This window comes from Periplaneta americana, chromosome 12 (assembly GCF_040183065.1).
Source record: "Periplaneta americana isolate PAMFEO1 chromosome 12, P.americana_PAMFEO1_priV1, whole genome shotgun sequence".
NCBI classification, from domain to species: domain Eukaryota; kingdom Metazoa; phylum Arthropoda; class Insecta; order Blattodea; family Blattidae; genus Periplaneta; species Periplaneta americana.
The window spans coordinates 119563574-119586516 of NC_091128.1; the positions used below are offsets into that span (position 1 = coordinate 119563574).

The window sequence follows — 22943 nt, forward strand, 5'->3', positions numbered from 1 at the left end:
GATCAGAGTCATTATTATAATAATAAAAATGGACTAAACTGCAGTATTACACGAGCCATAAAATAAGTTATTTATTATCATCACCATCTTCTCTTACTTTCGCTCTCTCGAGATGTAGCAACACAGAGAGAGGAGCCCTCGCTAAGGATGATGCTCTGATTCTATTCTTGACCTCTCACCTTCCCATTCAGCATACCAACACCGCGCCTTTCGCCAGCATATTGTTACCCTTGCTATAGATTTCGTCCCCACTACAGTCGTCTTGCAATGCTAAATCCCTACTCAGTACACACCTTGTTCCCCTCTCCTCACTTCAGACCCCACCTACACAACCCATACACTTCTTTCAATGCATCCCTCATTCACTTTGTTGGTGTATGTTTTACTTTTTTTTTTTCCTTGAAAGAAGGTTATTCTTAAAATAAAACTGTAGGAAGCTGGTAATTCTCGATTGGTATAAAAGGCTCACAATTTGAAGCTCAAGTCATCAGTCTGGCACAAGTATTCAGAGGATAAGCACCGAAGATCAGAAGCTGTGTCTGAATAGAGATCCACACAAATTATCATTTGGAAGCAGCTTTCTCTTCAATAATGCTTCATAATAAGGTACATATATGAGCATATAAATCGAAGGCTGTGTAACTTTTTAAGGGGAGGCAGAGGTGAATATTTCAAAATCGACAAAATTTCTCCGATTTGTTTGAAATTGATCATGGATGTTATTAGTAATGGACATACCAAGTTTCAACTTTCTAAGTACAATAGTTCTGTAAATATTAATAATTTTATAAAACTTTATATCGTTTGATATAAAATGCTCCATGCACCATATTGTAAGAAATTTTCAATATAAATAATGATAAGTATTAGTTTATTATGGGAATAATATGGTAAAAGAGTTATCTTGGTTTTAATTTCATACTTTTAAAGGGCACAAAATCAAAAACTAACATCGGAATATGAAAATATAGTGTATAAAGATAATAAAAAACAAATTTTCATTTTTTCTTCAGTTTTGTTCAAAATTTCACCTCTGCCTCCCCTTAAGAGTTAGCTCGTCTTATACATCATCATCATCATCATCATCATAGTCCACACCTGTGGAGTAACGGTCAGCGCGTCTAGCCGCGAAACCAGGTGCCCCGGGTTCGAATCCCGGTCGGGGCAAGTTATCTGGTTGAGGTTATTTCCGGGGTTTTCCCTCAACCCAATACGAGCAAATGCTGGGTAACTTTCGGTGCTGGAGCCCAGGACTCATTTCACTGGCATTATCACCTTCATTTTATTGAGACGCTAAATAACCTAAGATATTGGTTTTATTTTAGTTGGTTATTTAACGACGCTGTATCAACTACTAGGTTATTTAGCGTCGATGAGATTGGTGATAGCGAGATGATATTTGGCGAGATGAGGCCGAGGATTCGCCAGAGATTACCTTGTATTCACATTACGGTTGGGGAAAACCTCGGAAAAACCCAACCAGGCAATCAGCCCAAGCGGGGATCGACTTAACCGACTGAGCCACGCCGGTGGCTGAAGATATTGGTAAAGTATCGTAAAATAATCTACTAAAATTAAAAAATAATAATAATAATAATCATCTGCCGAGTGGCTTGTTGTGGTCTCAATCTGTCTCTTTAGTGTGTACCACTGTTAGAATTTGTTTTGGAATTAATATGCAAGCATCCATTTCTCAATCTGATTTACTCAGTTGGCAAGACGATTTTTTTTACGCGTACGTATTTTTTTGCTGTACTTACCGGTATTATTGATAGACCTTGAGAAACCGATTATTGTTACAGGACAAGAGTATCAATGAATTACAGCCAATTTTCCATAACTCTTCAAAATTTATGCCCACGGACATGTCATGATCATCGCTATCAAACGTGTTACTTGTTATAATGTATCGAATATATTCGTATTACAACATCCACTTTTACTAATCCTTTTGGCAAAGTAATACTCCCGTCAATGTATAATTACATTGACTAAACCAGCTAGGCATCAAGGAACTCTATTTTTGGGGTTATTTAGTTCCCTACTGGCCTACAGTGAAACAATAGGCAAAGCCATTGAAAAATAAATTTACTCGGTATTTTAAATACAAAAAACGAAATGGTACAATTACAAAATTAAAAACGTGCAAAAAATTGCATGCAATACACATATGTGCGTAACAGAATCTCAAAAATAGAAAAGACTCAACGTCTAATTCTTTTCTAACATTTCTTCAATTTTGTTATAAATGCCCTTACCATCCTTGCATCGCAATATATGAGTTCAAATTCATAATTATTATTAGTTCGAAAGTGGAAACAACACACTTTTTTTCATGATTTCGTCAACTTCTGCTTATACCTTGCATATACCATATTAATTATTCAAGTCAGGTTTTCATCTATCATCACTTACTTACTGGCTTTTAAGGAACCCGGAGATTCACTGTCGCCCTCACACAAGCCCGTCATTGGTCCCTATCCTGAGCAAGATTACTCCAGTCTCTATCATCATATCCCACCTCCCTCAAATCCATTTTAATATTATCCTCCCATCTACGCCTCGGCCTCCCCCAAAGGTCTTTTTCCCTCCGGCCTCCCAACTAACACTCTATTCTGGATTCGCCCATACGTGCTACATGCCCTGCCCATCTCGGTATGAGCGGTTTACTATTCTGATTGTAAAAGCAAGAATAGAACTTTGCAACAATCTCCGTTCAGGGCATGAAGACACGTTTATTATTATTATTATTATTATATTATTATTATTATTATTATTATTATTATTATTATTATTATTATTATTATTATTATTCTGTTTAGCGACATCTAAATAATCTAATATGTGCCTGTGCTAAAGTTAATAAGGGTTTGTTTACTCCACAGAACACAGTATTATGAATGCTTAAAGGATATAGTGTTACCACAGTCTAGTATATACAGTCGCGAAGCTCAATAAGTAGTAAATATGCAAACATTAGGTAGTTGCTCACCACTAGGATCGCTAATATCGCCTCATTACAGGCAATGCAAAATAGTACCGTCACAGTCTATTGTTTCTAGCACCCTCAAAACTCAAGCTTCGTGACTGTATATAGTAGACTGTGGTGTTACCTTCGAAAGAGGCTTTTTATGTAACAAAAAGGATCTTCCTTCTTTCACTCTCCGTGTTCAGTTATAACGTTAATTTGTTACACTAAACAACAAAGATAGTGTGAAATTAGACTCCTCTATATCATGTTGTTGCAGGAAGTACAAAATCTATTTCCTCAAAAGAGCATTTGTGAAAAACAAACTAAGACTGGAGGCAGATTTCACTTTCAACAACAAGAACAATGAAGTTTACTCACTGTACTTGAATAATGGAATCTCTGTCTATATGTAACACTCTGCTCCATTCAAACAGAGCGTGGACTTTTTTCTCACGAAAACATCTCGTAATAACGGTTTATGAAGTCTAGTGAACTCAGACGGAAGAGTGACAGGCTACCAATTGGCAGACACATGTTCGATTCTTCTTGCAGACGGAGTTATTGTCTTGGTTATAACGTCTAGATCGTCAGTGATAAATTTTCAGTCTTCTTTCACATAAATACAAAGATTATTTTTTTTACAAGAGACACCAGAAGGGTGATCCCACTGGCAATATAATTTCTTGTACGTATGGTTTCTTAGTTTAATAATCAGATGACGACATCAACTCCAGGGATTGCTACGACTATTTTTTTTCCGCAGAACGTTCACAATGAGCTGTTTCCCTGGAAAACATGGAGCGGAAAACTACTTCAGTAATATTTTTAAAGGAGACCGAGCTGTTTAACAAAATAATAAAAAAAAAACTTTTGTAAATTTAACTTCATCTATATTTTGGACCTGTATTTGCAAAGATCAGAAGAGCTGTACTTAGAGGTATAGGGTAAATGTTATACGAATAATATTTTGATAGCTATTTTTGAGAATTTATTACAATTTTACTGAGCGAGGGAAGAAACAGTTTTGCAAAACATGTCCACAAACATTCCCTTAATACGTTGACGCAAAAAACCGATCTTCCTCTCGCTTAGTAAAATTGTAATAAATTCTCAAAAAGAAATATCACAATATTACTCATATCATAATATTATCAATCTTTACTCTATACTGAATAATTTACATAATTTCGGAACGTCAATGAAACAAAATTAGCCTGATTCGGAATTAAACTTATAAAATACTTAGATAATATACAAATACATAAATATTATAATAATCCCTGTTATATAATAATTCAGCGAAGAGATAAAGGCATACATACACTGGCATAAATATAAACAATTACGAGACTCTAGTCCGTACAGAAAACATACATAAATCTTGGATGATGAACATTTCTCTATTTTGCAAATCTAGTCTTTCAGGTAAGGCTCCCTGTAAAGCAGATTTGAATAATTTCAAGGGAAAAATTGTTCCGGGGCCGGGTATCGATCATGGGACCTCTGGTTGAACGTGCCAGCGCTCTATTTTCTTTTCATATATTATGGTAATAGAATCCATAGTCTTTATATAACTTACGTATTATTTTATTTCCAGTATACTCATTTACAATCAAAATTTATTTCAGAATAGTAATAATATTTTCTAAAAAAAAAAAAATTACAATTAGTAAAATCTGGCTTTCAGCAAAATAAAAATGCCTTTAAAAACGACTTAAGTTACAGCAACTCAACAAAAGTTTATTTAAAACCTAATTGGAGGTTAAAAATGAAGGGCTCAGAGCCAAAGACGACTAACCCACAATTACAAAATGAGTAAATAAGAGTTGATATTAAGAGGATCCTGACAAAAATGATTGGTTTCACAATTTATTTTAATTGGTCTACATTGAATAAAAACAAAAATATCAGGAATCTATAACAACAAAAGGCTTAATAATGAATAATACAAAATTGTGGGTTGGTCGCCTTTGGCTCTGAGCTCTTCAAATCATCCTAAGGTAAAAGTTCATATTTCAGAACTGTATAATGAAACAGGTACAACCATAGCTTAAAAAAACTACCAAATGTTTTATATTCCCTGTTTACATTCCTTTTCATTATGCCTGTTGGGTACAGAAATTTCTTGATTAAAATTTGCAAATCTTTGGAATATAAACCAGAAATTTTACGATCTGAATAATAAAAACCATCACTTTTTCTAATTTTTATTGATAATAGTGATCACAGACTCAAAAATACATCTTATTTAAAATGAATGTTCTATTCACATTTTCAAATCACATCTGGTTGAAAGTACAGGGACATCATTTTATTTTTACTTCAATTTTTATTGTACCTGAATTTTTTAATGTACTTCACTCACACCCCTTCTACTAAGGAAGTTCCAACTCCACACAGAACCAAGACCGCAGATAGTAAGCAGTACTGAGTTACTGGGTTTAGTACGTTCCAGAAATATGTTCGCGTTTTCCAGTGACGAAAGAGCTTTCAATATTGAATCATATTTTCGCACAGGTACTGTCCGTTTGCCTACGTCGCATCCCGATTTCCCCCACCTGCTTCTGCTCGCCCCTCTGTAAAAGCTGGGCTGTCTTAGCTCTTTTCTGAAAACATTAATTTCTCTTAGGAATTGGACGTTTACGTAATGTTATACAGCTGTTTAATTTAACTTAAATAAAAGGGCCTCGTTAAGTAATTAACTGTCACGTGATTTCCTCCCTTTCTACAATCCTGCGGCATAACCACTTGGACGGACAGTAGATAGCATGTCTGAGTAATTTTATATTTTCGGGTCGGGCAGAAGTGAAGATTGAATTCACAGTACGTAGAGTAGGTACAGAATTATTTCAACATGAGTTAGTACGAAGGACGAAACTGGCAATTGGAATTAGATGCAATAGTCTATAGTGCGATAATATGCACAAAAGAACTGAAGCCTGTATCGAAATGAATGGCCACCATTTTCAAAATTGTGTTTAAATATTCATATTATGATTATTTTTCAATTTAACTTCTTTCTCTATATTGTACGCTAATGTGCTATAGACAGTATACACTGCATAATGAATACGTTCGCATGGATAACTCACTTCGTGAGTAAAAACACTTATTCTTAATACAGTACTGTACTTTGATTAAAGAAAAACCTAATGAAAATTATCAAACTCAAAATCGCGATATTTCCTAGTTTACGTAAATGGATAAACTAGTTTTCTTCCATCCTATACCTGGTAGAGTGATTTGTGTTTTACGCCAGTATCATCGAACTCCAGTCTTGGAGGGGGGAGCAAGCGGTGTTTCCGGTTCTCTAAAGGTATGGACAGGTTAATATTAAAAATGTTGGTAAAAATAAAATGATGTCCCTGTATAAGTGCTTCTAAAGTGTCCTTAGAGTCTGAAAAAAATATAGGCAATAGATATAAAAAGAAAATATAACTATTTCAGTTATAAGATTTTAACCTTTTGCTTTAGAGCCTTTTTAATTTGTCGGTTTATTTTTCAGACTCACTGTATAATATTAAGTCGCTCATTGTGCACACGGTATTTAAGGCGCGTTATTGACGTAGAATGGAAAACGGGACAGTGGGCTCGAACTCCGTTCAGGGCAGAATGTGAATTTCTCTGTCGCCTCAGAAATCTAGCACCATGTCAATCACTTTGCAAGAATCTAACAATCTGTCAGTGTGAAGTTTATTAAACTCAAAATGGCCTCAATTCGAATTGCAGTAAAAAAACTGTATTCCCAGTTTCTGAAACATTTAGTATCTTATGGACCAATCCATAATTTTAGAGATTTGTTCTGATATTTTTGTTTAAAAAAGAAAGCAGTAGACCTACGCAGAGACAAAGAACTAAATAAATAACATACTGTAGTTAAAAGGTAGCCAGTACACTACAGTTAGCAAAAAACAAGCAAACAAACATCACAGTAGAAAAATTTTGTAGTCAGAAACAAAGCAGACAAGCCTTTCTGCAATATTTTTTTTCATATATTGAAATGAATAGCAAACAGGAAGCTTAAATACAAAATGCTCAAACACGAAGATGCATTGTCACGAAAAAAAAAAAAAAAAAAAAAAAAAACACTTGTTTGTAATACTCAGTAACCACAATATAAAACCAGAATTTCCGAGAAAAAAATTAATGTTTTTTTTTTCATATATAACGTAAATCATAGTCGCTCTTTATAATAACAGTTTGATTTGGTAGCCTACTGTTTATTGTACTTGCCTCGAAAATCAGTAAGCACAAATTTAATCTCGTCCTAGGGCAGTAGATTTTTAAGCTAAAATTTTTAGTTCAGTTTCCGTGAGATGAGGGAGTAATACCATTGATTTTATATAGCAGGGTCACCTCAAATGAAAGATCGTTTTTATCATAGCCAAAGAGGAGCAAAGACAAAATTTTATACCTAGCGCTGCCATAACTCCGTTCTCAATTCTTTGCAACAAATATCACCAACATAACATCATGAGGACTTTTCACTTCGTATTTACAAGAGGTGCGTAGATTGAAAGCAGTATGAAGTACAGAAGACGAGAATAGTCGAGATGAGTCAATGTCTTAGATGTCATGTCCTCGGCATTGGAAACTAAGCGATTAATCGATCATTACAACAATTTCACTGTAATAAAAAAATCGTCAACTCTGAAGAAACATGAATTGCAATGAAACAATCGACAATACACAAGATGGAAGGGAACTAAATAGGATCATTTTGAGAGATGAATCAGGGCAGTGAATTAAATAAAAGTGAGAAATATCATTAGCCTATAGTCATTCGTAAACGGTTATTTCTAGGAAAGCTACATTTTTAGTTCATTTTGGAATGAATATTCTAGAAAAACGGGAAGCTATGGAGAGGTGATGGGGGATTTTGTAGAGCAAATACCAACAAATATGTCCTTATTGCTTTGTAGTCTAACATTGACGGTTTCACTGTTAACTTCATGAAGATTTGTAACAAAGTGTGTGCAAGGAAGACATGGCAACCGTCTAATCATTGACGATAGATGCAAGTTGGAAGCAAGATTACAGCGGGAGAGAGGAAATGCATAGCCACCAATGCCATCGTCTGTGACACGTTAGGCTACTGAACCTTACGTGCAGTTACGTACATAACTTTGCGACTCAACTGCTACTGTTACATGAATACGTGTTACATGTTGCCATCTGTTCGCTTTCATTTGTAAGAACATCCCAAAAACCCTTCACAAAATGACCACAATGATGTTAGACTTTCCTGTTCAACTCCACTCCCTGATTCATCTCTGTAAAGGATCCTATTTAGCCCCTTTCCACTTGGTATGCTGAGAAGCAAATAGCAAATAGAAGTCCTCTAGGAACCGAAACATAACATTTAAAAATCATCTCAAAACAATTCACTATAACAAACATTTATTTCTTGCAGGTGCTGTACGCTGCCCTGGTGGCAGTGATCGCCGCAGACATTGTCTACGGAGGTCGTCTCGGCGGAGGTGGAGGATATAGCGGTGGTGGTGGTGGCGGCGGCGGAGGAGCGGGGGGGTTTGGAAGGCCCTCTTCCTTGTACGGTGCGCCAGGATTTGGTGGCTCGGGAGGATTTGGTGGAGGTTCAGGAGGTTTCGGAGGATCTAGGCCATCCGGAGGTTTTGGAGGCGGCGGATTCGGAGGTGGTGGTAGACCATCCTCCACTTACGGCGTGCCGTCTGCAGGAGGCGGATTCGGAGGAGGCTCTGGAGGTTTCGGAGGAAGGCCATCATCATCGTATGGCGCTCCAGGTTTCGGTGGTCACAGCGGTGGAGGCGGTTTTGGAGGTGGCTCTGGAGGATATGATGGAGGACAGGTACGACACTGAAAAGAGAATATGGTAATTAGTACAATAGACAATTTTTGGAACTCAAATAATACCTCAAGCCACCGGCGTAGCTCAGTCAGCCATAGACTACCTGATATTCGCCTTGGGGAAAACCTGCGAAAAAAATTCACGTCAAAGTTCAATTCCGGGGGTGTAAAAATAGACTATCTCTAGCCTAATTGGGCAAAGAGTAGGCACACCTTGCAAATTTTATCCGTCCCAGTACACTAATTTACGGTTGAGTTAGGAAAATATGAATGCAAGGAGAAGTCTTTAACCATTTGGAATTGCTAACATTTCTGTAATCTCTGACTCATATGATTTGCCTGATAATTCCATTCGGTATCCTCAGAAGTAGTTTCGTTCTTTCCCGACAGAGTGGACCACCCGCCAGTTCCTTGGCCAACTGTTATTAGAAAGAAAATTGCTTTTTTTTGTTGTTGTTTCTCCGTGATGTCTCCACAAAAACAAAATTAGGTCAGAAAGGGTTAATATTTCCTCATAACTGTTAAATTTACAAAATAAATTTCGTTGTTTCCTTAATAAACTGAACTACTGTATGAAGAGGGTGCTTCCTATCAAATTGAATACCGGGTCCTTTTCGGAGATATAAGTCGGTTGAAGAATGGTTCCGATCACACCACTCCATTCTAGTGCCGAGGTCAAGAAAGTATGGTGCCCTATGTCCATGCCCCCCAAGCAACTTTATGGCATGTAAAGGGAATATCTTTACCTCCTTATTGGATAAAATGTAAGATTCCTGCACAGTCGATGTGAAGACGTAATAGATAGTGAAAAGCTTCAGAGCTCTTCCGAGTTCGAGGAAAACATAAGCAAAACTATAGTTTGCCTGAAAGAGGAATACCACAAAAAGAAAGATCACAGCTTCGAGTCCAGTAGAGAACAAAGAAATATTATCTTGTTGTAGATCCTGTAACAAGTTCTGAAAGATCTAGCCGTCCTTCTCGAGGATGAAAGAATTCCATTCATAGAAATAAAAATGTAGTATCCAGACGGAAGAGACCATTACTGTCTCTGTCTAAATAAGATTGCGTAGTGTTATTCTCTTTCTCTTCATTAACAAGAAACGTTATGCATTCTCACTCAACCGAAGACTTTGCGTAAAAGTTAGACGTCTTATAACTCAGATGTCAGAGAGAAAGGCTATAAGATATATATCAGTAAGTTAAAGCTATCCGTATTACGGAGCCAAGGAGGTTCATACAGGGTAGCAGGAGGTTAAGATTACCATCTTTACAGACAATCGGCATTAGTCCTATTGTACGTGGTTTCCGCTTTGCCCTCAACGAAATACTCTTGGTACTCAATTTGGTTAGAGGCTATAGTGCTGCTGGAAGGATTGGATGAATAGAAAAAAAGTAACCCATGAGACCATCGGGAATCGAACCCGGAACCTTGCGGCTTGCAGCACAACTAAGATATTTTTCGATATACATAAAACTTGTTATGTCTTTGTTTCTTAGTCATGGATATTCTTAGAACAACGCCATTCAGCGAATTATGACCTGGTTTATTCATAAATTGTGAAAAATCCAACACTGAACATGTGTGCCTAGCACATAACATAAAACGTTCCGACAATCATGTGACCCGAGAGGAAGCGATAATGACAACTTTTATTTACGACCCCATTTCTAATACAGGGACTAATCAGAGTTTATACGATGATATGGTAATAAAACTTCAATGATGAAATGATTGTAAGAGGGATAAATATCAGCTTGTTTAGTAAGAAGCCGTAAGATTGTTATTTGACCATTATTATAATTTTATTAACATTATTATTGATATTATATTGCATCCGCATCAAACAATATTTCTATTTTTCTTGAATAAAGCTAGATCATATATTTGGAATATACAGATCAAATACCTTTCCAGTAAAACAAATACATCCGTTGCGTAACAGTCTACAGCCGTCTACTAGCCTCACGTTCTTATGCCTCACCAGAGGTGAAGGATCAACCAACATGTGTGGGAGTAACTGTGATTAACATGTTATCTCAAGGCGTAATAACTGACTTGCAAAAATGAATTTCGCTATTTATTGTAGCTCCTCAAATTTAACAATTTACTCGAGGGAGTCGTTCCCTTACTGGTGGAAATTTAATGATAAAATGACTTCCCCAATAAAGAATCGAAGCAGCACTCATTTCGTAACGCTAGTCCAAGTATGACGCCTTATACCACTATACCGCGCAACTACGGCGCGGGACCAAACTTATTACAAAATTGTACTTATAATTAGGGTAAATAACATATTACGAAAATTATATTTCACATTAGATACCGCTCTCTGTAGATCTGGTTTTTTAACATCTCTTAGAGTGGGACATCAAACCCAAATTGCATTATTAATTATAGAATGAGCTGTAGCTATTATTCAATCATATGCATTTGCAAATAATATTTAGATAATTTTCTAAATTAAACAATAATTTAAGACTGGACATAAAAAGACTATAAGTGACAAAGAGACAAACAGTAGAAAACAGAACTTTCTTGTGCGACTAGTAATGTAATATCATACGTCTTTATACATATATGGGAGAAGCTAATGCCTAAATAAAATTACTGTCCACACCTGTGGAGTAAAGGCCAGCGCGTCTGGCCGCGAAACCAGATGGCCCGGGTTCGAATCCCGGTCGGGGCAAATTACATGGTTGAGGTTTTTCCGGGGTTTTCCCTCAACCCAATATGAGCAAATGCTGGGTAACTTTCGGTGCTGGACCCCGCACTCATTTCACCGGCATTTTCACCTTCATTTCATTCAGACGCTAAATAACCTAGATGTTGAAAAAAGCGTCGTAAAATAACCCAATAAAATAAATAAATAAAATTACAATGTGACATCACTTTTCTTAGTGGCTTGGGCTAGGGACATAGACTCGTTTCTTTTTTATTTACTTTTTTATTTTTGGAAAACAAATGGTTGAAATTTACAGCCTTTTCATGTTCAGTCTTCAATCGAATCGCTGATTGCAGAAACACCCTAAGTCACATTTTGGTTGAAAATGAGTTCAGCTTTGTAGTTCTCACATAGAAGTAGGAGTCTCAGCAGAAAATTAACAAAAATTGTACATAATCGGTTAAGTTTATAACTGTTTTAACAATCCATTAACCCGATATAATGTTCTTTTTCAAATTTGCACGAAATGTGTATTTTGTGACTTAGGGTGTTTTTGCCATCAGCAATTCAATTATTGGTATGACATTTGTTTTGGTGTTCCACATGTCCACATATATTTAATTTTCATCATACAGTAGTTAAGTTTCGATATTATTTATTAGTCTTAAATATAATTCATTAATACAATTAAAAACTCCAAATTTTTACAATGAATCAGGAATTGAATATGAGTCGAATAAAGCAAGATCAAGAGGGTAAAAACAAAATTCCTTAATTAGTGTTTGAATAATAATTCACAGGCCTGAGTTAGCTTTATTCAGAGTCCTTCAAAACTCGCTCGATTTCTATGAACTTTTATTCCTACCAGAGCAAAATGAAATAGAACAGGGAAAGTAAAACTTTAGGCTGAATCTCATTGGTTAGTTACTCGGGCAGAACAGTCAGTTTCCGAGAGCACTTGCATGTAAGCATCCGAAGGAAGTCGTAAATCTCGCACAGGCTCGCTCTAGTGTATCGATCTCAGGTGGCCTCTACTTCATTCCTCTACAGTGGCTGGAACTCGTGCGATCCCAACTTTTTGTAACTCAGCAGCGATGAATAACTACCCCAATTCCACGAAGATTTTAAGCACATTATTACGAAAGAAAGAGAAATCGCACAAATATATCACCACTCTCTTTACTATATTATAATCACTATCTAACCATACTAGAAACCCAAATTTTAAACACTGTTGAGTTGAGTATAATATCTTCCATCATACTAATCGATATTCAATAACCGGCAGATCTCGTAATACTTACGGTGAAAAAGGTACTCTGCAGACATTGTCTTCTAGTACAACGGTTTGTATTACCATTTTAATTCTAATATTGCTCCATACTATTGTCACACAGACTGAGATAAGTGGCCTACCGGCTTCGAGCTCACATAGTTCTTTACTCGCAAACTCATGTCTCCTAGAAAGAATGCGAGCAGGAGAATTTTTCAGTTGTTTCTTCTTCACTAGTCCCTTCATTATCATTGTAAAGGACAGAAATTTTCTGCTGGTGAAAAAGATGGTCAACAATATAATGGAGAGCTTTCTGAATGCTTAGATCTCTGAGCAAGGAGATCTTATAGTCATGTACAACAAAGAATCTCATGATGGTTCTTGTGATTTAAAGCAATACTAGTAATAATAATAATGGCTAGCATGACTAGATCTTTCGAACTGTTCTGTCCCTGTTATTGTAAAAATGATGAACAAAGACTAAACATTCACATGTAAAAAAATTCCATAGTCATTTGACGACCATCCAGCAAACAAAAATGTCAATTTATTTGATCGAGAATGGAATTCTGACAGTGTAGCGGAGGACACATCTAAAATATTTGTCTACTGGGTACGAGCCATATTATTGCAACGTTAAATTGCACCCATTTTCTCAGATTTTATCAAAGATAAAGTAATGCAACTTTCAGCAGCTTCAACACAGAGATTTCAATTTATATCCAATATTTAAACAGCCTATTATAAAGTAAAAATAATTTCCTTTTTAGCTTCAAGTATATTATTACAAAACTATCTCTCATAGAAGCCACCAGCGTACCTCAGTCGGCGGAGGCGTTTACTTAGTGATCAGGAGATGCGTTCAGGCGTGGGTTCGGTTCGATCCCCTCTTGGGCTGATTATAAGGTTGGGTTTTTTTTTCAGAGATTTTCCCTAACCGTCAGATGAATGTCAGGTAAACTACGGTAAATCCTCGGCCTCATTTCGTCAAATACCATCTCGCAATCACCAATTCCACTGACGATAAATAAACTAGTTCATAGATCGTCGTTAAATAACCTACTAAAAATCTTTCATATAACTTCAATAAATTTACAAAAATCCCACTACTGTTAGAATACCACATAAAAATTTAATGTTCCTTCTGGGACAAGAAATGAACTGATTTAACATTTAATTTTATTACTGTTTAAAGGGTCCATCGCCCCACGTATTTTCTAGTTAACCGACTCTTCGGTGTTTTACCTGATATAATTTAATTGTATTCCTTATATTATTATACGATGAAAGAGTAATGGAACGGAGAAAAATTCTCTCCGTATTATTATTTCGATATTAATCACTTTACTTTCGATTACATATATTTTATTACTTAAATTAAACAATTAAATAATTATTTTAGTCTAGGCTTAAACCTGTAATATTACTTTTCAATTATTTAATGTAAACTCCACTTCCGGCCACAAGCTTTTGCTTCATCGGGAGTGCCAACCAAAAGTGTACCATTATTATCGTTCAAATAAAATAATAAAAATCATCATCATCATCATCATCATCATTCTCATCATCGGGATAGGATACTCCGAATCCTCACAATAAAAAACTACAATCACAAAATGCAATTAGTCCACCACTGTGGAGTAACGGTTAATACGTCTCTCCGTAAAACGAGCGGGCCCAGGTTCAAATCCTGGCTGGGACAAGTTATCTGGTTGAGGTTTTTCCCGGGGTTTTCCCTCAATCCATTAAGAGCAAATGCTAAATAACTTTCGGCGTTAGTTCCTGGACTCATTTCCCTGGCATTATCACCTTCATCTCATTCAGACGCTAGATAACCACAGCAGTTGTTAAAGCGTCGTATAATAACCAATTGAGATAAAAATAAAATATGCAATTAGCAGAGCTGTAGTTCGCTTAATTATTCTATAATTTCCTCAAAGATTAATGTAATTCACAACATCATCGTCATCATCATCATCATCATCATCATCGGTATTACGGCCCTTATAGTTTAGCCTTAGCCTCCCTCAGAACATCCGACCAATCACTCTTGTCTAATGCTCGTGTTCTCCATCTTCTAATCCCAACTTTTGTTAGGTCAGCCTGAACGTCATCCAGCCATCTCAATTTAGGTCGTCCGACATCCTTCTTCCTACTGGCAATGCATCTAGTAGAGCTTTGGGTGTGTGATTGTTCTCCATCCTGGCTACGTGTCCCAGCCACTCTAACCTTCTGAGTTTTATGTCAACAACAATGTTGTTATCTTTATATAATTCATATAACTCAGCATTTGTTTTAATTCGCCAAAACCCTTGCTCATAAGTAGGCCCAAAGATTTTCCGTAATACTTTCCTTTCCCAGTCATTTAAGATCTTTATTGCCCTTTCAGATAGAGTCTAGGTTTCACTTCCATATGCTACTATTGGTTTAATAATAGTTTTATATATTCTTATTTTAGCTTTTCTTGAGATACACCTAGACTTCATAGTTTTATTCAATGCCCAAAGACCTCGATTCCCAGCTGCAATCTTCTCTTTTATATCAGTCACAACATCATTATTGTCTTTCACCATGGAACCCAGATAGACTAATTAAAACAGGAAACTCTATCAAAATCAGTATCATTTAAATTAATCTTATTGGTTGTAATTCACAACACCGGAACATAATTTAATGTTAATACTCGTACCACAGTCCAGTAAATACAGTCAGGAAGCTAAATACGTAGCAAATATGCATCCATAGATAGTTGCTAACCACTAGGATCGCTACTATCGCCTCATTACAGACAATGCGAAGTAGTACCTGCACAGTCTATTGTTCCTAGCACCCTCACAACTCATGCTTCGTGACTGCATATACTAGACTGTGTTAATACTAACAATGCGTAAACTTTTTGCAGCCAACACCGTACAGCTTCCAGTACGCCGTGAGGGATGCGCCTAGCGGAAACGACTACAAGCAGCATGAGAGCAGCGACGGATATTCCGTACAGGGAGAATACCGCGTCTTCCTGCCTGACGGACGCAACCAAATCGTTAAATACACGGCCGACGACGCCAACGGCTACAACGCCGACGTACAGTACGAGGGTGAGGCCTCTTATCCTTCAGGAGGCGGCGGTGGCTACGGAGGTTCCGGTGGATTCGGCGGCGGACACGGAGGAGCTGGTGGATTCGGAGGTGGACACGGAGGAGCTGGTGGATTCGGTGGTGGACAAGGAGGATTTGGAGGTGGCTCCGGAGGACACGGAGGTGGATTCGGTGGCGGTGGCTCTAATGCATACCTCCCACCCCAGTATAAGAAGTAGATGTAAACGGAAAATATATAATATGACGTCACGGCTGCGGATAAACAGCAATTCTGTACAAACGGGTACACGGTCAGATGTAAGATATTATGGCCTAATTATGAATAGAAAATAGTGATCTCTAAGTAAGTTTAGTTTTACGTCTTTGTAACGGCTGCATGACTGATAGAGTTTAAAGTGCTTTAACTTTATTTTGATTCTTGTTCCCTATTGGGAAAACGAATGTGTAAAATTGTGATATAATATTTAAGCTTGAATGTGTGAGTATGTGCAAGTATGCTTCTTCATTATGCAGTATGTATACATTTTTTGTATTGTCTGATATGCGAAAATGGAATAAAAATAATTTTATAAGTCAAATTACTTACTTTGTAGTGTTATCACCGTTGAAAAGCCTAAAAAAAATAATCATTCCAGTCCCATTATTCTACACCGAGCATGGGCATAAGGAAAGAGAGGCAACATGATTGAATTTACCCCTCACAATATTTCGGACATAGCCGTTGTGTTTACATCATCTATGGGTAACTATATGAACTTGGCTACTCTTCCTCTTAGGGATGTACAAAACCAATGCGGCAGACCTTTATATTGAACATTTAAAATGAATAAATACGTGACAAAGGCATTCATGTGGTCACTATGGCTTAGCACTCATTATAAATAATCACTTATAAGCTCTAGATCGCTTGTAATGTTTGGTCGGGATATGAATATTATCACTACATAAACGTAAAGCAGTTACGAGATGACTTGCTGTTAGATGTGTACGCGCAATATTTTTAATCAGGTTCATTTTAGAAAAAAAAAACAATTGTTCGCAGACATCGTGGATTCAAAGACTTTCAGCATCTTCGCTCGAAATTATGTAAGTTAGGAGACTTATTAGTTAGCAATTCACACAATTCCTTGCTGGTTTTACCTAATGTTTGAAAAAGGGTATTGTTCTCTATGACTCACCTATATGCTTAAAAATGCAATAAATTGATCGAAATGCATTTTCAACTATTAGTGAATGTGGGTTGCCTTTCCATTAACAAATTATTGTTGTAGATTTTTGAAAACTTTCTCACTGTTTCAACCTGCACAACAAAATTAATTAAAAAAAAACACGTTACTCGCATGTGACAAATATTTTATTAATATAAACCATTTTTAACAATCCCTTTTGAAACTCTTACCAATACGTTTTTGCAAAACAAAGTCAAAAGACAAAGCAATAGCATTTGTGTAGGTGTATAAAATTCTTCAATTTGGAATTTCTCCTTAGAGATTTTTCCTTCTCCACTCTGTCCTACAGAAGTGATCGACTGAATTTTTGTTATCACACTTCTCTAGCTGAACAGGCGAAATGAAGCCGAAACAGAGAAAACGTAAAACAACAAAGTAGAGTTGACACTCTTAAAATACAAGTTTGTGCTTTCACAGATCTTTTCCAAAGGTTTAATCTTTTGATTGAATTTGGTATTATCCTTTGGAATCTTTGGATTTTCCAAAGGCTTTGGCCTTTGGCCTGTGAAGTGTGATGACAAAAATTCTGTCCATCACTACTCTAGGACAGATTGGAGAAGGAAAAATCTCTAACGAGAAATTTCAAATTGTAGAAAAAGTTTTTGTTTGTCAACTCCTTCTTGTATTCAAGATCGAAGTACCGTCAGATATTATGTTTTATATAAATCTCAACCAAACAGTTGAAGTATTGTCCGCGCAACTTATCTAGGCACTTGGGTTCCCTAGTGCTCTCTCGCTACCCCTCTCCTACGACGCTACCGCTACAAGCAACCTCGCTACACCCCGCTGCCCCGCTCTTTTAGCTGCCCAGATAAGTTGCGCGAACAGTATTGAGCTTGACCTTGATTCATAATATCAAAATAGTCTTGTCACCATGTTTCTTGGAAATTAAAACGAAAAATACCATTTATTCGCCATAATTCTCCATTTTACACACCCCTGATTAGAACGCTGTTGTACCGAGTTTAACTTCTGCTTACTGAATTAGGCTACACGCAGATAGATGGAATATTTGTGGAGGGAGAAATGAAGCGGTGGTATATACAGTGCCCGCGAGGAAACATAGTGTCCATACCTGTCCCATATAGTCGAACCTCCATACAACGAAAACCGTAATAATAATAAAACCTCTTACAATGGTAAATTTGATCAGTCCCGGCGTCTTTCCCATATTTTTAATATGTTTTAACCCTCAACGACTATGGTCAAATTTTGGAAAGACCCCGATGGAACGATAAAAATAAAATATTCATTTGGTTTTCACGTCAATATTATTTCGGTTTTCACTTCTTATCGCCCTCTTAAAATGATTTTCGTTATTTCGTTTACCCTTTTTCACACTTTTGTTGACCGACCTTGGAATTCCGTACTAGAAGTGTGTTACAATATAGCTTTATCTGCTTCAAGGATGCGTGACCCTAAACAGGATTTGGTTTTATGGTTCCTACGACTGGCGCCTTTCACATTCTAGTGTTAGTTGTTAATGATGGCAGGTATAATACAAAAACAAATCAGTTTGGAGACTAAATTAGCTGCATTTACTGATTTATACAGGGGACTAAAGCATACTGAAGTGGCTAAAAGTACCTATAGGTTTTATCTGCCAATACTCGCAACATTCGTAAATAAACCCAAGGAATTAAAGGACATTGTAGCAAGTGGTAAAAAGCGTTTAAAAAGTGCTGCAGCAAAAGTCGTTGATATTGTTACCATGAAGTTGTTTAATGAAATGAGGGTAATTAACATTCCAATCTACTGTGTGTCAAATAGCGATTCATTTTTCTTTTTAGTGTACTTGGTGATGTTGGTCATTCGAGCGTCAATACAAGCAACGGTTAGCTACAACGATTCAGACAGGCAGAGGAGTTTTTGTCATTGAAGTGGTAGTCGGAAAAATGAAAATTCAAATAGGGTAATCAAATTTTGAGTTAACGTTTTGTTTTCCATAGTACGTAATGTTATGTACTTTTTCTAATATATTTTCTTTCAGAGCATACATTTTGGAAAAAATTTATAACCGCTCAATACAACAATAACAATGACATAAAAATGCAATATTTCTGCAAATCTAGTTTTTCAGGTAAGGCTCCCTGTAAAGCAGATTTGAATAATTTCAAGGGAAAAATTGTTCCTGGGCCGGGTATCGATCCCGGGACCTCTGGTTGAACGTACCAGCGCTCTGCCAACTGAGCTACCCGGGACCTCTACCCGACACCGTCTCAACTTTTCCCTTTATATCCACACAACTCGCGTGGGCTGACGAAGCGCCAGAGACCCACATCGAGTGCACACAAACTCCGTGTGACTTGGAATTGTGGTTTTCTGTTAACATACACAGTGTACGTTGAAATTATTCAAATCTGCTTTACAGGGAGCCTTACCTGAAAAACTAGATTTGCGTAATATATACGTCACTGTGTACGTTACCAGAAAACCACAATTCCAAGTCACACAGAGTTTGTGTGCACTCGATGTGGGTCTCTGGCGCTTCGTCAGCCCACGCGAGTTTTGTGGATATAAAGGGAAAAGTTGAGACGGTGTCGGGTGGAGGTCCCGGGTAGCTCAGTTGGCAGAGCGCTGGTACGTTCAACCAGAGGTCCCGGGATCGATACTCGGCCCCGGAACAATTTTTACCTTGAAATTATACAATATTTCTAGTCCCCAGATAATTTTTGAATCGAGGGTTGGTTGTATAAATGTTTTATATTCTATTTAATTCCATTACCATCGTGACGCTCTGGCATGCTGTTGTTATTTTCAATCTTAAATTGGCTAACTCCAATGTAAATTTTGAGATTAAGTTGAAAAAGTCAAAATTATAACATTTCTCAAAATCGAAGGATTCGAATTAAAGAGATCACAAAAGTAAATGAAAGTGGATATTAATCAAGTGTTGCCCCTTACCAGTTCATAATTGACTCGTTACCGATGTGTAATAAGTAATATAAAATATATATAAAAAAAATGTTACAATGCCTTTATTACAGGAAGAATTGTACAAGAAAACATTACTTTTCTCATCAATGTTTTCATACGGTATATGAAATGTAATCAGGCTTGGAACGCATTTCTCCTCGATTCAAGAACACAATAGCTTTGCATATTAGAGCTTGAAGTTAAGATGCATGTATTCTAGTATATTCTTCCGTTCTCATGTCAGCTACAAACCTGCACTCCCGGTTTCGAGTGAAGACAATTCATCACACGCTGCCCATGTTTCCATTCTAATCGTGATTCCCATCTTCGGGATCTCAGACACAATATAATACCTGTATTAAGTTTAAAAATGAGTCGTCTGGTCATGTGCAACAGACTAAACCCTTTGAACACGAAAACATATTACATAAGTTTTTAATTTATTGTAAGAAACATTTTTATACCTTACACAATCGATTTTCATTCTTATTACACATTCTACTGAATAACAACAAATAAACAAAGACAGTACTGTATACAATTCTGGAAAAATAAGTCGTAAATAACAATAGTTGTCTTTTCTGAAAAATGAAACAGTTACAGAAGCTTTCCTCCGTAATACAAAGTAAAAACTGAATAATTTCGCCAAGGGAGTAACACGAAGAAAGACCTCTCTAGTAGATTGAAGCTAAAACCGACTTATGGTTTCATGATCTTTGTATCAACCAAAAACTATACGACCAGGCGTTAAGCTGTATCGGAGAAATACTGAATTAAAGGTCTAACGTCACTGCTCACAATTGCAGAACGATGTAACATCAGGCCTGCTAACCTAAGACAGATGAAGTGCGAGAGATGGGAAGTCAGTAGGGGTTATCTTTCTTAATAATAATAATAATAATAATAATAATAATAATAATAATAATAATAATAATAATAATAATAATAATAATAATAATAATCTCAAAACCTTATTCCTTTGCTGTGGTCGTGCCAGAGAATCAGTCCCATTCCGAGGTTTATTTGAAGGATTCGTAACAAACTGCACGCATTGTATTCTTCACCTGACATAATTAGGAACATTAAATCCAGACGTTTGAGATGGGCAGGGCATGTAGCACGTATGGGAGAATCCAGAAATGCATATAGAGTGTTAGTTGGGAGGCCGGAGGGAAAAAGACCTTTAGGGAGGCCGAGACGTAGATGGGAGGATAATATTAAAATGGATTTGAGGGAGGTGAGATATGATGATAGAGACTGGATTGATCTTCCTCAGAATAGGGACCAATGGCGGGCTTATGTGAGGGCGGCAATGAACCTCCGGGTTCCTTAAAAGCCGGTAAGTAAGTAAGTAAGTAAGTAAGTAAGTAAGTAAGTAAGTAAGTAAGTAAGTAAGTAATAATAATAATCTTATTACCAGAATTTTTCTACAATACAGTAGTTATCCTTCACAAATCTCTATCCTCAGCAACTTCTTCAGTAAGATCTCTTATAGTCATTCTCCTTCTGACGCCATCCATCAATTGTTCTCTTGGATTCTTCCCTTTTTTTTATTCTCTTCACGTGTTCAAATCATTTTAATCTTCTTTCTTCAATTAATTCAATGACGTTCTTTTCTACCTTCATAATGTCTCTAATTCTTTGATTTCTATTGTTTTTTCCTTCTTGATTTTCTTACTGCTTTCCGCCAGAAGTCCATTTCAATAGAATTTATTTGTTTTCATGTATTTTGTTTAATGTTGAAGGTTCTGCCTTATATACTCGTAACATAACACTTTGTACCAATGACTTACAAATTAGAGTTTTTGATTCAGTTAAAATGTTTCCATTCCAAAGAATCGAATTCAACGAGCCAATTATTCTTTGTTTAACCTTCAACTATCTCTTCCTATAAGCTTCTAAAATTGACCCCAAATATTTTAATTTTATTGGCCATTTTAATTTATTCTTTTTCAATGTCTAGCTTTTCATCTTACACCTTCAATGTTAGATATTCAGTTTTCTTATAGGTAATTTATATAGTAGTAGTAATAATAATAAAGAAAACAATAATGATAACAGCATTGGGACAAAACACAACATCAAACACGAAAGGTATGTGATCACCTCTAAATCCCTGAGATTATCGTGTCTATGCGGGAGAAATGAAGTCGTGAACTAATTGCGGGCGACTTGCGCATTATGTACGCATTAAAGTTGGTAGGTCTGTAATTTAACTATAAAATGATGACAACAAACCTACATCAACAACCTGTTTCCCATACATCTCACCCCTGGACCGCATAAAACCAATTCTTTTGGTGGAACCGGCTGGCATGTTAAGTTGGTCTCTATTATGTATAGTATTATCTATTTGTTAGAAGTGTATGTAGTATTTTTCGACCTAGAAAAGACGTTTGACAGAGTGAATTGCAATAAATTGATGGGTATCCTAAAGAAAATTGGCGTGGGTTGGAAAGACAAGATGTTGTTCAGTAAAATTTTATATGAAACGAGTCAAAGTCTGGATAGAATAAATGACAGAAGGAAGCGAAAGAGGGAGAGGAGTTCGACAAGGATGCCATTTATCACCTACACTGTTCAGCGCATACTTATTGAAGAACTGTTTTCAGAAGATGGGAGGAGTGATAGTAGGAGGAAGAAGAATAAAGTGCATAAGATTTGCTGATGACACTGTATTGTTACCAGAAGAGGAGATGTTATCATACTAAGGGTTATGCTACTGGAGCTAAATGACAGCTATGAGCAGTATAGAATAAAGATAAATGTCAACAAGAAGGAGACCATGAATAATTTCAAGGGAAAAAAGCGCTGGTACGTTCAACCAGAGGTCCCGGGATCGATACCCGGCCCCGGAACAATTTTTCCCTTAAAATTATTCAAATCTGCTTCACAGGGAGCTTTACCTGAAAGACTAGATTTGCAGAAGGAGACCATGATCATAGGAAGAAAAGTAAACAAGGTAAACTCACA

General features: G+C 36.6%; 1 protein-coding gene across 1 annotated transcript; it reads left to right on the forward strand.

The window, feature by feature from the left end:
• Positions 1 to 466: 466 nt before the first annotated feature.
• On the forward strand, positions 467 to 16403 carry LOC138710847 (uncharacterized). Its single transcript, XM_069842009.1, has 3 exons — positions 467 to 606; positions 8385 to 8798; positions 15636 to 16403. The coding sequence occupies exons 1-3, from the start codon at positions 592 to 594 to the stop codon at positions 16041 to 16043; spliced, it is 837 nt and encodes a 278-aa protein (XP_069698110.1). The 5' UTR covers positions 467 to 591; the 3' UTR covers positions 16044 to 16403.
• Positions 16404 to 22943: the final 6540 nt, after the last annotated feature.